The sequence below is a fragment of the Prunus mume genome, linkage group LG7 (genome assembly GCF_029339155.1).
Source record: "Prunus mume cultivar Tortuosa linkage group LG7, ASM2933915v1, whole genome shotgun sequence".
NCBI classification, from domain to species: domain Eukaryota; kingdom Viridiplantae; phylum Streptophyta; class Magnoliopsida; order Rosales; family Rosaceae; genus Prunus; species Prunus mume.
In genome coordinates this window covers 3,280,102-3,293,815 of record NC_142704.1, presented here as the reverse complement: position 1 = coordinate 3,293,815, position 13,714 = coordinate 3,280,102, and the positions used below count along the sequence as shown (strand labels likewise).

The 13,714-nt window shown below is 39.0% G+C and overlaps 3 protein-coding genes and 1 long non-coding RNA gene across 4 annotated transcripts; 3 read left to right on the top strand and 1 right to left on the bottom strand.

Moving 5' to 3' along the window:
* The first annotated feature begins 2,362 nt into the window (after nt 1-2,362).
* On the top strand, nt 2,363-3,608 carry LOC103337722 (putative RING-H2 finger protein ATL21A). Its single transcript, XM_008240893.2, has 2 exons — nt 2,363-3,077; nt 3,184-3,608. The coding sequence occupies exons 1-2, from the start codon at nt 2,363-2,365 to the stop codon at nt 3,606-3,608; spliced, it is 1,140 nt and encodes a 379-aa protein (XP_008239115.2).
* Nucleotides 3,609-4,354: 746 nt separating this feature from the next.
* LOC103337647 (putative RING-H2 finger protein ATL21A) lies at nt 4,355-5,755 on the top strand. Its single transcript, XM_008240814.2, has 2 exons — nt 4,355-5,066; nt 5,173-5,755. The coding sequence occupies exons 1-2, from the start codon at nt 4,370-4,372 to the stop codon at nt 5,613-5,615; spliced, it is 1,140 nt and encodes a 379-aa protein (XP_008239036.2). The 5' UTR covers nt 4,355-4,369; the 3' UTR covers nt 5,616-5,755.
* Nucleotides 5,756-10,214: 4,459 nt separating this feature from the next.
* LOC148915236 (uncharacterized) lies at nt 10,215-10,802 on the top strand. Its single transcript, XR_016122027.1, has 2 exons — nt 10,215-10,246; nt 10,393-10,802. It is a non-coding gene; the product is annotated as an uncharacterized LOC148915236 (long non-coding RNA).
* Nucleotides 10,803-11,423: 621 nt separating this feature from the next.
* Nucleotides 11,424-13,465, bottom strand: LOC148915235 (uncharacterized). Its single transcript, XM_089041588.1, has 3 exons — nt 12,047-13,465; nt 11,906-11,968; nt 11,424-11,825 (listed from the first exon to the last, which is right to left on the bottom strand). The coding sequence occupies exons 1-3, from the start codon at nt 13,373-13,375 to the stop codon at nt 11,598-11,600; spliced, it is 1,620 nt and encodes a 539-aa protein (XP_088897714.1). The 5' UTR covers nt 13,376-13,465; the 3' UTR covers nt 11,424-11,597.
* Nucleotides 13,466-13,714: the final 249 nt, after the last annotated feature.

Genomic DNA, 13,714 nt, shown 5'->3' with positions numbered 1-13,714 from the left:
TATTTTGGGAATTAACTATGTAACTCAAACGGAAAAACAGAATTTATTTGGAATTAACTCCGAACTTCGAATGCAGTTTTGAAAGGCCAAACGACTCACCACGTCCCTTTTCTTGCTCAACCGCGATTAAATCTGCCATCTGTTCTACATCATTAAGGTGAGGAAGAAGAGGTTTGCAAGCATATGTGGCTGAGAAGAGGAAAAGAAAGAACTATGTTCTTCCGGCAGCTTGCTAGAAGAACAAAATGGAGAAGGAGGGTGAATAGTGCACGAGGTTGCTGGGCTTTTGCAGGTAAGAGAGAAAGCTTGCTCTCTAGGCGTGGGTTGTTTTTGTTGGGTAGAAGATGCCTCATTTTATAAGCGCTGGAAACCATCACTTCCCAAGAAACCTAATGGCTTCTACCCATTTTGGCCAAGTTTTTCCCTTCCTTTCTCATCTCCTTCCTTGACTTTCCTTATCTTGGTAACATTTCCTCTCCCTATTTGCACAAAATCAGAGATATTTTGGAGCTCAAAGCCCTTTCCCATACTCGTATTTGGGGAGATTTCCATTCACATCATCTTCTTCCTTTCTTTCCTCATTTTTCTATGGCAGGTCTAATGAGGGAAGGAATTGGGGTATGTATGCTTTGGTTCCAAGAGTGCTTTCTTCACGGCTGCACATTAATATCCTTTGGTTTTTCTGGTGTTTTGTACGTGGAAATTGTTCCTTCCCATGTGCGGAGCCTTCCAAAGAACTCATATGTAGACACTTTGCTCCCTACGTGGCTTCTGTTTCTTTTAGCAAAAGGCTGATGCTTTTGCTGCTTCTTACCTCCAATTATGTGGGCCTTTAAAGTAGCAAGTCAACCTTCCAAACAAATGGGCTATCTTCATTTAACATTGGGCTATATGGGTTAATTTTAGTGGATCATTTTGCTTGGGCTTTTTGGTTGGGCTATTTTGGTTGGATTATTTTCCCATTTTGTGTTCACCCATATGTTTAGGCCTAAGAAATGGGCTTGGGTTCCGAGGCTCCCAAGCAACCCGGAACCTCCACTTCTCGGTCCATCAATGGGCCTCATGACAATTTATTACCATCCATACCACAACTCACTCAAGTAAGCCCCGAGCATTCGAGTGGCTTGGCCCACTTAGGTTTGTAACGTGATTGGGTGTGTAATAATGATTTCCTGCTTGGCATGGCATATCGCTTGGCATGTTTTTAATTATTATGCTTGACGGGATAATTAGCATTGATTTGCAAAGATAATGCATTTTATAATCTTAATCTCGATTCCTAGCATGATGGATTATTTATTTGGCATGGCACGTGGAGTGTGACTCGTGCATAGCGGACTTTCGTGTGCTCCAAATCGGGTCTTTTCTCAATAATATATCGTTTTGGGACGAGAATATATTCGGGCCCAACCGTGAATTTTTTTGGCCTCAACAGTTTCCTTTTTCGATTTGTACCACAACTTACATGAAATAGTGAAGGTATGCTTGTCATTTCATTTGCATATAAGAGCACTTCCATCCTATTTCCTTTTGTCAGGGGGCCTATGCTCTAAAAACAACCTTCACCCAAAAAAAAAATTTGCCATAACAAGAAGTGGGCCATGAAACTGGACAAGCTCGAAGGCAAGATTTGTCTGGGTTCCTGCCTGGGCAATTTGACGTTAGTGTGACGTCGCGACCAATTTAAATATCAAAAAAATTGAGGAAAAAAAAGAGGAAAATATAACCCCCAAAAATTCAGAATTTTTTTTTTCTATAAATACCTAGCCATGTTCTTCACTTCACACACCAAAATTCATACAAATTCATCTCCTCATATCTCATGTGAATAGTGGTTACTCTTGGATTTGCATGGCAATGGGTGGGAATGTATCAAAAAAATTGATAGGACAGTCACTATTCACATTAATGGTGTATGTCCTTACTTGCCCATGCCCTTTGTCATGACACAACGGATGGAAGTGCTCTAATACATTTTCGGGTGAGATGGAAGACATTTGATTATTAATTAACTTATGTGATTAACGCAAAGGATGTGGTTTTATTGGGTGTGTATTGTCAAAATCAAGTTTGGCCGGTCATTACCTTAGAAATGTTATATATCTTCGTATATTATTCCTTAGTTCCTTCCTCACATAAAAGCAAGCGCTAAAAATTACTTTTGCTTAGTGAATTGAAATTTTAAATGCAAATAACAAAGTTCATTCGGACTTGGTGATTTTCTTGAAGCCAGTCTAACGGAGTATATTAACACGACATTATTTTTTCTCAATTTGTGACGGAGTTCGATATTTGATTTGATTTTCGTATATAATATATTTGGGACTAGCGGGAACCAGACAAATCTTGTTTTCATTATACCATGCCTACCTTACAAATCTTGATCATCTTCCTCTTATGCTTCTTCTTCATTCCTGACCACATTGGCACAGCAAGCGCCGCCGCCTGTGCCGAATCGGCATGCTCTTCTAGTTATATCTCATCGATTCCGATTAAATTCCCTTTCCAGTTAAAGACCCTAGAGCCCTCACGTTGTGGGTATGAAGGGTTTGATGTCTCATGCAACAAAAGCAACCACAGTCAAACCCTTCTCACTCTCCCATCTTCCGGGGACTTCATCGTCCAAGGAATCTACTACATGCGCCAAAGACTAGCGATTGCTGACCCCGCTAACTGCTTGCCTAGGCGGTTCCTAGAACATGACTTCAGTTTAATAGGTTCACCCTTCTCATTCGTCGATGGCCTTGAAAACTATACCTTCCTTAACTGCTCGTACCAAGTAGAAACATCGCATGAATCTATTTCTTGCCTTAGCAATGAGTTCTACAAGGTCATTGGTGTGCCGTCGAACTCGATTAATTTTTCTGCTCCTTCTCTTTGTTCTGTGATTTCCACAGCTTTGGTTCCACTCTCAGGTTCATTTGAGTCTGATGGCTGGGACTTGCTCAACTATTATTTTGAGTTAGCATGGGATGTGCCTGATTGTCGATTTTGTGAACAATCGGGTAACGTTTGTGGGTTCAAGGATGGTAAAAGCTCGGAGCTCAAGTGCTCTAGTACTTATTCTTCGAAAAAAGGTATTGTCTTATGAGTAATTTCAACCTAATTAATATTGTCATACACTTGACCATGAACTAATTGAATTAATGCAACTCAATGTTGCAATTTCTCAACCTTTTTCAGGTCTCTCAGGAACTGCAAAGTACGCTTTCGTAGCATTCATTGGAATCATAGCAATAATTTTCATCCTTGCGCTTGTACTTGGACTGAGGGATTCTCGCCGGGCACACCAACCCATGACAGAGCTATCCGCCGTAACAGATCGACGACCTCTGGTAATCAGGATAGGCCTTGACGATGCAACCATCGAGTCATATCCCAAGACTCAACTTGGTGAGAGTTGGGAATTGCCCAAGCCTAATGACAATACTTGCCCAATATGTTTGGGCACGTACAAGCCGAAGGAAACATTGAGAACCATATCAGAGTGCAACCATTATTTTCATGCCAGTTGTGTAGATGAGTGGCTTAAGGTGAGCGCGACGTGCCCTCTCTGTCGAAACCCCTCAAAGGGAAACAAAATAAGTCCTTTGACTATTGAGGCATGATTATTTGGTTTTTTTCATTTTGAATTTACATCTTAGCATTCTTCGTCTGAAATTTTGGAGCTGTAATTTTTTTAATTGTTTTATTTGGTATTAGTATTTGAAATGAAAGATGATGTAAAACGCCGACCTTTATTTTCAGAACTTTGTTTCACTACAAAAAAGAAAGTGGCAATAGTTACTATTATTTGGTGACATTTGTTGGGGTGATTAAAGGCTTTAGTCACCAAAAAAGTCTTTAGTCACCCCAACAAATGTCACCAAATAATGATGACGGTTACCCTTTTATTTTTTTGGTAGTGTTTGCATTTACGTTATACATTAATTATTAATAAATTATTGTCGGCACTTTGACTCATATTTGATCCATATAAATCAAATAAAAAACGCGTCCATGATCGCACAAACTACGTACCCGTTATTTGATCCATATAATATATACATGTAGAAAACAGGAAGCAAATAAAACAAGATTTTTACGAAGTTCACCCTTTATTTCAACCCGCTATTCCAACACTCTTCCTCTTCATTATAGAATTTGATCTCTTTTTTGTCTCGTTCTCATTCTGTGCCAAAATTTATGTTAGTCAAAGTATTACTGTGATTGATTAGTAGATATTATATGGGGTGAGGTGGATACGTGTGTGTTTGATGGCAGACATTTGATCCTTATACGTATTACTAATGTAGTTTATTGTCACAATCATGACCGGCCGGTCATTATTCAAATATAATCTAGTTTTGATCACCTATGCTTCACTCACATGGCTCCCTTAGCAATCTTCACCATCTCCTTATGCTGCTGCTGCTGCTTCTTCTTCTTCTTCCCTCATAAAGTAGCAAGCGCTACCAACTGTGTTGAATCAACATGTACACCGGCAGGCGAACGGATTCGATTTCCTTTCTGGCTAAGAAACCTTCAACCCTCAAGTTGTGGATATCAAGGGTTTGATCTCTCATGCAACAACCAAACCATTCTCACTCTCCCATCTTCCGGGGACTTCTTCGTCAAGACCATCAGCTACAGGGACCAAATCGTAAGGCTCAGCGACCCCGATAACTGCCTCCCTAAGCGGTTCCTTGACGATGACGTCAGTCTTCAAGGTACACCCTTCTTATTTGCTCAGGACCTTGAGACATACACTTTCCTCAACTGCTCAGCATCCCAAGCAACAGAGTCTTCAGCCATCCCTTGCCTCAGTAGTGACTCTTACTACGTCATTGTCGTGTCGTCGGGTTGGTCAACGTCATTGTCAACGGCTAATCATGCATCGTCATCATCTCTCTGCTCTGTGATTTCGACAGCTTTGGTTCCACCAAGTTTGGTTGAGGGATATCTTAGCTCTAGTCTCCAGTTGGCTTGGAGTGTGCCTGATTGTGGTTCTTGTGAAGCAAACGGTATAATTTGTGAGTTGGAAAATGCTACAAGTTCACAAACTATATGTCCGCATTCAAAATCAGGTATAATTGGACATATATTTCTACATACCATCGCCTAAATATTATTATAGAAAATTTGGTTTAATGAACTAAGGAAAATTAATGCAATTCAATTTTCCAATTTCAGGTCCTTCAGGTCTTTCAAGCGCTGCACAGAACGGCATAATGTTAGGTGTGGGAATTCCAGCGCTATTTTGCGTCATTGGGCTTTCTTTTTATTTTCACAACAGAATGAGGGCTCCTGATCAGCTCCGTCAACCAGTATCTGCCGATGTACCCAATCGGCAACCTCCGGTGCTCGCAATATCGGGTCTTGATGGTCCGACCATCGAGTCATATCCCACGACTGAGCTTGGTGAAACTTGGGAACTTCCATATCCCAATGACAACACTTGCCCGATATGTTTGGCTGAGTACCAGGCCAAGGAAAGATTGAGGGCTATGCCAGAATGCAACCATTATTTTCATGCTAGTTGTATAGACGAATGGCTGAAAATGAATGCAACGTGCCCACTTTGTCGAAATCCACCAGAGGCTAGCAAAATAATAAATCCTGTGATTGAGACATGATTGTTCTGTATTTCTATGTACCTTCAATTAGACATGATTGTTCTGTATTTCTTTTTCCTTCGTAAAGTAATCACTAACTTAAATATTATCTTTATTACATCATCACCTTAATATTATCGAATAAAGGTTTTTTTTTCTTCTTTTGGGAACAGATTGAAAAGTAACAGTTCATTTGGCTTTTGTTTATGTCTCTAGTCTTAACAGGTTTGAACACTAAATACACAAATCGATATGTTTTCTTCATTTTGGGCATTATAATCAGTACACCATACAACGTCTTCTCTGGAAATTTTTTATGTTGGTCACTAAAGTTGAATCATTTTGTTAACGAGACGGTTTCGATTTGGGACACAATTTGAGAAATTTAAGCATATATTTGGGTTTTGACGTCAGGTTTTGCTCAACATATATATGGTGAGAAGCATTTCAAAAGCTTTTCGTTCACTTTTGAAATATTAGCCTTCTCTCTTAGTATATTCCCCCGGCGATTAGCGAAGATTCTGATAAGACAGCTTATCTTTGATGTGTACGGGGATTCTTTCTTGCCGGTCAATCAATGTTTTGATGATGTGCAAGTGCATGCTTATTTTCATATATGGCCATAACTGATTAGAATGCTGATTTGGATTGCATATATATATAAATTGATCCTCTTTCTTTCTTATAGCTTTTTTTGAGTGGTGATTTCCCCACTCCTTTTTCTCCTATTTTATCCACTTACACTCCTTTTTTATAACTAAAAAAGGAGTGTAAGTGAATAAAATAAGTGGGGAAATCATTGCCCTTTTTTTTTTGCCATAACTTGTACTAGGTTACAAGTCAAAGTATTCGAATTTTGTCTATAAATGTATTGGGGGAGATGGGAGACATAATTGTACATAATTTACTATATTAATTAACCACTAATGTGCCTTTAATTATTTGGTTTCTAGTCACAATAATCATTGGCCGGTCATTACAAAAAACTATATATAACAATTCTCTAGCTGCTAAGAGCAATTCCAGCAGAGAAGGTAGGGGGCGGGCTAGGGGCATTTTGAGCCCAAATCACGTTTCCAGCAGCAAAGGCTTGCCTGGGCAGGAGGTGGGGGCCATGAGCCTGGGCTGGCCCGAGGGGGAGTTCAGCCTGAGTGTGAGCCCAAGTTTTGGGTTGATGTCATCGCTGACGTTAGTCCACTCATTTGAATTTTTTTTACCGTGCTACGTGGCGTCGTCTAAGCTCTCCGATTGGATTTTTTCCTTCAATCCAACGATAGCCAAATTTTTTTGCAATAAAATATTGAAGAAAAAAAAAATTCGACTTTAACAAAAAAAAAAACCCAAAAATTAATGAATTTTTTTTCTATAAAATACTAGCCAATTTTTTTTTAAAATTTATCTGAAATTTGAAACCCAAAATTTTATCTGATTATGAGATATGAATAGTATTGGCATGTAGGAACCCAAAAATTTTATCAAAAATATTATCCAAATTAATTGTTCAGGTAAAAAAATTTGTAAAAAAACAAAAAAAATGAATAGTATTTGCCATGGCAAAAGCAACTCTGGAAACACACATTCTTTTGCAAGGGCAATGAATAGTAGCTGCCCTAGCCCTCCTTTGCCATGACAAAGGGTAAACTGCTGGAAGTGCTCTAAAACATTTCAATTCCACCCCAGCTCATATGGCAACCTTGGAAGTCTTCACTTCCTCTTATTCTTCTTCTCCTTTCATCAAAAAGCAGCAACCAAATGTGTGGAACAACATGCACTGCCAATGCTCCATCCCTTCGATTCCCTTTCCTTCTCAAAAATCGCAAGCCCTCCCATTGCGGGTATCCAGGGTTTGATCTCATCTCATGCAATAGCCAAAGGCTTTTATCATTCTTCAAAATTTTGTAAGTTATCATTTAATTTAGGGATAAAGTTACATTTGATCCTTGTATTGTTCACTTTGGTTGGGTTTCATTTACAAGGACACATACAAAAAATTTCATTCAATTCTGTTCAAAATACTCTTCATGTGAGGGGCACGTACTTATTTCATCACAAAATCAAACGAAAATTTGGACGTGTCTTTGAATTACAATGAATATCAACATGGTCAAATCGCCATAATTGAAATCAGATGGACCAATACATAGACCAAAACTTAATTTATGACTAAGGCTCCATTTATCATGTCATAGATACTAATGTTGTGAAAAAGAAAAAAAAAATCAGTCTCGATCTTTGCAGGTCTCTCAAGGGCCTGCAAAGTATGCCATACTATTGAGCGTGCGAATTCAAGAAAAACCTCTAAAATTATTTCAATATTGGACCTTGGACATATAATAGTTCTGAATAGAATCTCGTTGTTGGGCATCATTGGGATCGTATTTTATGTTAGTGACAAGATCAGGGCTCATGAACTTCTCCAGCAACAGCAACCCACCACAGATTTATCAGTCAACAAAACAGATCCTCCCGTAGCCATAAGGGGCTGGATGATGTGACCTTCCAGTCGTGTCGCAAGATTGAGCTCGGTGAGACTTGGGAGTTGCTCGAGCCCAACAACCACGCGAGTATAACCTGACTGCAACTATTATTTTCATATTAATTGTGTGGACGAGTGGCTTAGGACGAATGGAACATGCCCTCTTTGTCGAAATCCACCACACCGACAGCAACGAACGATTGATTAGGGACAGCAATTTTGTGGCAATATTAAGTCATCAGATGTGCAGACAATGACATATATATCATATATGGTTTTGCTTCTTTTTTTTTACAAATTTATAAATAAACCCAATCCTAGACATGTATTTATAAAAAAACCCAAGCACTATTTAAACATAGAAACACACCCAAAATCAACCCCAAAGTCAACTTTTTGGGTGTGTTTATAAATGGGTTTTGAGTGTGTGTAATGATAGATTTTGGGTGTGTTTATAAAGTGTTTTGGGTGTTGGGTTTTTTTATAATTTCAACCTCCATTTTGGGTGTTTTAGTGAAACTCCCTTTTTTTTTCTAATGAACAAAATATACTTCCTAGTGTGTTGTTTCTTTTATGTCATATTTTTACTTTCTTTGGATGAGCTGAGCATAAGTAGTGTGACAGCAACAGCCCAACCATGGAAAATCATTTTCCTGCATATGATGCAAGTCTCTGGTCTTAGCTCTTAACAATAACCCCTGCTATATATGGTTCATGAGATTTACATGACAATCAAATTCTAACCACACAACAAATTAACAAATTAACAACCAACACCCCCTTATAAATAAACTACTCCCACTATCCCTAACACATCTATCATACAAATTGTAAGGCCAAATATGATTCATCAAGCCATTCTTCTACTGTTCTTGCTGGCTTCTGCTTCTGCTTCAGCCATGGGGCCTTCACCCTCGTGCCCCGACATCACGTACCAGTTGGGCCCCTGCATTTCTTACCTGCTGCAAATTGAGGTGGCACCGCCTCCGGCTTGCTGTGATGGTGTCAAGTACCTCAGCCAGTATTCAAGTGACAAGGAAGATAGAGAGGCTACATGTTGGTGTATCAAGGGCGCAGCTAGTATGATGGGGCTTACTGATTTTGCTCTCATTTCTGCTCTGCCTAATACCTGCGGCGTTTCTGTAAAACTTCCACCTATCTCTAGCGACATTGATTGTTCCCAGTAAGCAGTCTTGGATTCTTGGCTAACTTTGTCATCTATATATGTGTATGCATGAAGAGAAAAGACTGATTTTTTTGGTTTCTTACATATACAGGACAGGGTCTGAAGATGTAGATGAAGGAGCTAAAGAGTTGGGCAATGTTTGAATAAATTAATGCGGCTCTTCACCGTTTGCAATGGGAAAGGAATAATTATATGAAAGAAAGAATTGTAATGAGAATAATGGAATAAAATTTCATAGTATTGCTCATGGCTTTTATGCACTCAAGAATCACCTGATATTCACATACATAAACTCAAATTATTTATTGATTCAGCGTGACCTTATGTGTAATTGTTTCGTTTTCAAAAGCTACAAAATGCGATCAAACAAAATATAAATAAAAAGTCAATTAGATAAGGGCAATTTTGTCTATTTTGGCTTCTTTTACAAAATTTCTCTCTACTATGTGTTTTTCCAAAATCTCTCTAAAGTACACTTCACTTTTTTTTGTGGCTTAATTATGCACATGCTGTGCTTTTCGTTTTCTCAGATTACCACCTGTGGTGGAAAACGTCTCAAAGTACCCCCCAACGTATAAATAACCGTCTCAATTTACCCCATCCGTCAAATTTCCTGACGGTCCGTTACGAATAGTGGGCCCCACTTCGTTTTAACCTTGAAGCTGTTCGAATAAGGGTTTCTCAGTTTGTAACAAAGGGGAAATTGGGTTTAGGGTTCATTGGAGAAGAGGAGAAGAGGGTTGTTGTCAAAATCTGAGGGTTCCTTCGATTTTGGGAGAAATTGGAGAAGAAATCATTCTTTGTAAAACTCTGAGGTGGAGTTTGAAATTGGAAGGTTGTGGAGTAGAAGATTTGGGATGATGGAAACAGGAGAGAAGCAAGGAGAAGGAGGGCATGGCCAATGGTGTCATTGTGGGAAGTTAGCACGGATGCAGACTTCGTGGACGATTCAAACCCAGGCGAAGATTTCTAGTCTGCCCAAAGTCAAAGGTAAGCATGTTTAAGATAAAATTTTCAGTCATTATTTTGGGCATCACAAATTGATAGAGTTGTTAGTGATGAAATTGTCAGTGATTGATGAAATTTTGAGTCATTTTACCACCCAAATTTTCAGTCGTTGTTCTTGGTTGATACAGGGAAGGGGAGAAAAAGGATGTAGGTTTTTTCAGTGGTTTGATGCAGAAATGTGTGAGCGTTCAAAATCGTTGATACCTGGTTTGCTGAGGAAGATTGATAGGGTGGAGAAGGAAAATGCAAATATTCGAGCAAAGTCAAAAATATTGTGGGCTGCTATGTTGCTTTCGTGGTTGGTGGTGTTTGCCATGAAGATGAATTAGGCACTTTGGCAGTAGTTCATTGGGCATTGTAATTTGATACCTGATGTTAATGTAATGTAAGGCATTTTGGCAGTAGTTAAGCACTTTGGCAGTAGTTTAATGGGCAAATTTAATTTGAGAACAAATGCTAATCTAATGTAAGACACTTTGGCAGTGTAATGTAATGTCATTTGGTGTAATGTAATGTAATGCTAGTTAAGTTTACTGGATATGTAATTTGTTTAGGGGTTACAAATGGTGACATGAATGGTAAGCTGTTTAGAGGTTACAAATGGTGACATGAATGTAATGCTAGTTAGTTAAGTAATGTAATGCTAGTTAGTTAAGTAATGTAATGCTACTTAAGTTTGATATGTGATATGAATGGTAAATTGAATGGTAATTTCTTGATGAATGTAGAAGAAGATAACCAAAATTCAGTTTTCCCTAAAAAAGCAGGACCTGCCTTCTTTGCCAAAGTTTATGGTGGATATGTAGCTTTTGGTAACATGCCAAAGTTTACTGGAATCTGGAAAGCAAGAGGCAAAGCCCAAAACTAGCAAAAGCACCTGTCATTATAAGCACAAACCAAAACAGAAAAGGTTCCAAAATGAAACCAAAACAGGTTCCAACCAAAACAGTTCCAAAACAGGTTCCAAAACAGATTCCAAAACAGACCAAAACAGGTTCCAAAACATATATCTTAGCAATATATGCACAAACCAAAACAGGTTCCAAAACAGATTCCAACCATAACAACCTCAGGAAATATGCACAAACCAAAATAGGTTCCAAAATTGGTTCCAACCATAACATACATTAAATATTCAGGTTCCAAAACAGGTCCAACCATAACATACATCAAATATTCAAACCATAACATACATCAAATACATTTAAATGTTCCAAAACAGTAACATACATTAACAGGTTCCAAACATAACAACCAACAACCATTAAAGTCTTCCACAACATTCAAGGATGAAAAAAAGGATCTTTGACAAAATGACTCCTCTGTTGATCTTTCATCCTCTTCCGACGTTGTTGTACTCGAGATAATTTGGCAGGTTCAGGTGTTTGAGATGGCTGGGATTGAAAAGCATCAGCTGCTTCGATGGTTGGGATAGAGAAGCAGCAGCTACTTGAGATGCCTGGGATTGAGAAGGCCCTTGGGAAGTGCTTGCCACTTTCCTTTGCCTTAATTGCATACTCTGTTGTCCGCCACTTTGGTCTCCACCATCTCTCCTTCTTACCTAAAACAAATAAAGGCTTAGAAGTTTCCATGATATAAAATTTTGATGAGTGAAAACATAGTTGAAACTGTGGCACTTACTGCAAGTTTGTCCTTGGCAATGTTCCTCTTCCTAGTAGGCTTTATGTTGGGATTTCTAGGTTCCTAATAACCAAAGTCATCAAGTCAGAAACCAAATCAAATACATTTAAATGTAAAGCAATAATTCTAAAAACCACATACCTTACAACTACTTCGATTATGCCCTTCTCCACCGCAATTGGCACACTTTAAAGGGAGGCCATACCTAGGAAGCTTATATGGATTAGAAGGAAGTGTAGGTTCTTCAACAGATTGTTTTCTTGTCTTCTTAGGCCTACCAGGCTGCTTGTGGTATTTCGGAGGGAGTAATGGAGGTAAATTAACCTTCATCCACTGATCTTGGCTAGTCATAGGCATAATCATTGGTTGATAGGCTCTCAAATAAGCCTCTTTCTTGTACACTGCATCACAAAAGTCCTCTGGATTCCCATGAAACCAACTTATTGCAGCACATGCATGCAAACATGGTATTCCATTCAAATCCCAAGCATGGCATGAACAAGAGTGGCCATTCAAATCAACAGCAAAGGTGCGGCCACTATGGTGCATTACTTCAAACTGATTCTCCAGAGCCTTAGGAATGCACCACTGAGCTTTTGCTTTGTTTTTCTCTAATATCTTTCTAATTCTTGGCCCAACTTGTCCATGCCATTTCTCACAGAGAACCCTTCTTCCCGCCATCAACAACATTATATACAACCGAATTCTTTCTAGCATAGTCAGAATAGGCTTGTCTCGGGCATCCAGTATGCTACGGTTGAATGCCTCACATAGATTGTTCATAAGCATGTCACACTTGGAATCACTCTTGAAATATGCCCTACTCCAATGCCTAGGATCTTTCTCCATGAGCCAATCATGTGCAGGTTTAGACAACTGCAACATCTTTGTCATCTCTGCATGAAACCATGGCACTGTTGTGGCTCTAGCAATTGCTTCCATTTGATGTTTCAAGGCAAGACCTCTATGTTCCAAATAGAAGTTCCCATATAGATGTTTCAAACAATGTCTATGCTCTGCCTGAGGGAATAGAGTATCCACAGCATCTATTAACCCTTTTTGTTTGTCAGTCATAAATACATAACCATGGCTATTTGTAATATTGAGATCACCACTCAATAATTCTAAAAACCACAGCCATGTTGAATTGCTCTCACTCTCTACATATGCATAGGCAAGTGGAAACATTCCGTTGTTTGCATCAACTCCCATTGCAGAAAGCACTTGCCCAGGGTGAGGCCCTTTGACATGACACCCATCCAAGCAAACCACAGGCCTACAACCATCTAAAAACCCCTTCTTGCAGGCTGCAAGACAGATGTAAATTCTTTGAAACCGTGGCCTATCACCTTCCATTTCAGATTTAATGATAACTGTACTTCCCACATTCCTGGTTCTTAACTCATGACAATATTCCCACAAGACTTCATATTGTTTGCTGTAAGACCCCTCTACAATGTCAACTGCCATGGCTCTTGCTCTGTACACAGTTGCTCTAGATGGTCTGTAACCATAGTCTTGGTGAACTTGCTCTACAAAAGAAGAAGCAGTCCAATTTGGATTGAGCCTTAACTGAATATCTTTCACCAACCAGCCAGCAGTAGCATGTATATTTTTAGTCCCCTTGCTACAAACATGTGTAGGATTAAAGGTTTTCACCTGCAGGTAAGTGCTACCACTAACACTTGAAGCATAGATGACAAAAGGACAGCCCTCTTCACATACTGCTCTTATTTTGTTACGGTCATTATGCATAAAAATCAACTCCCTTCCACAATTAATGGAGTATATCCTCACAGCTTTTCTAAA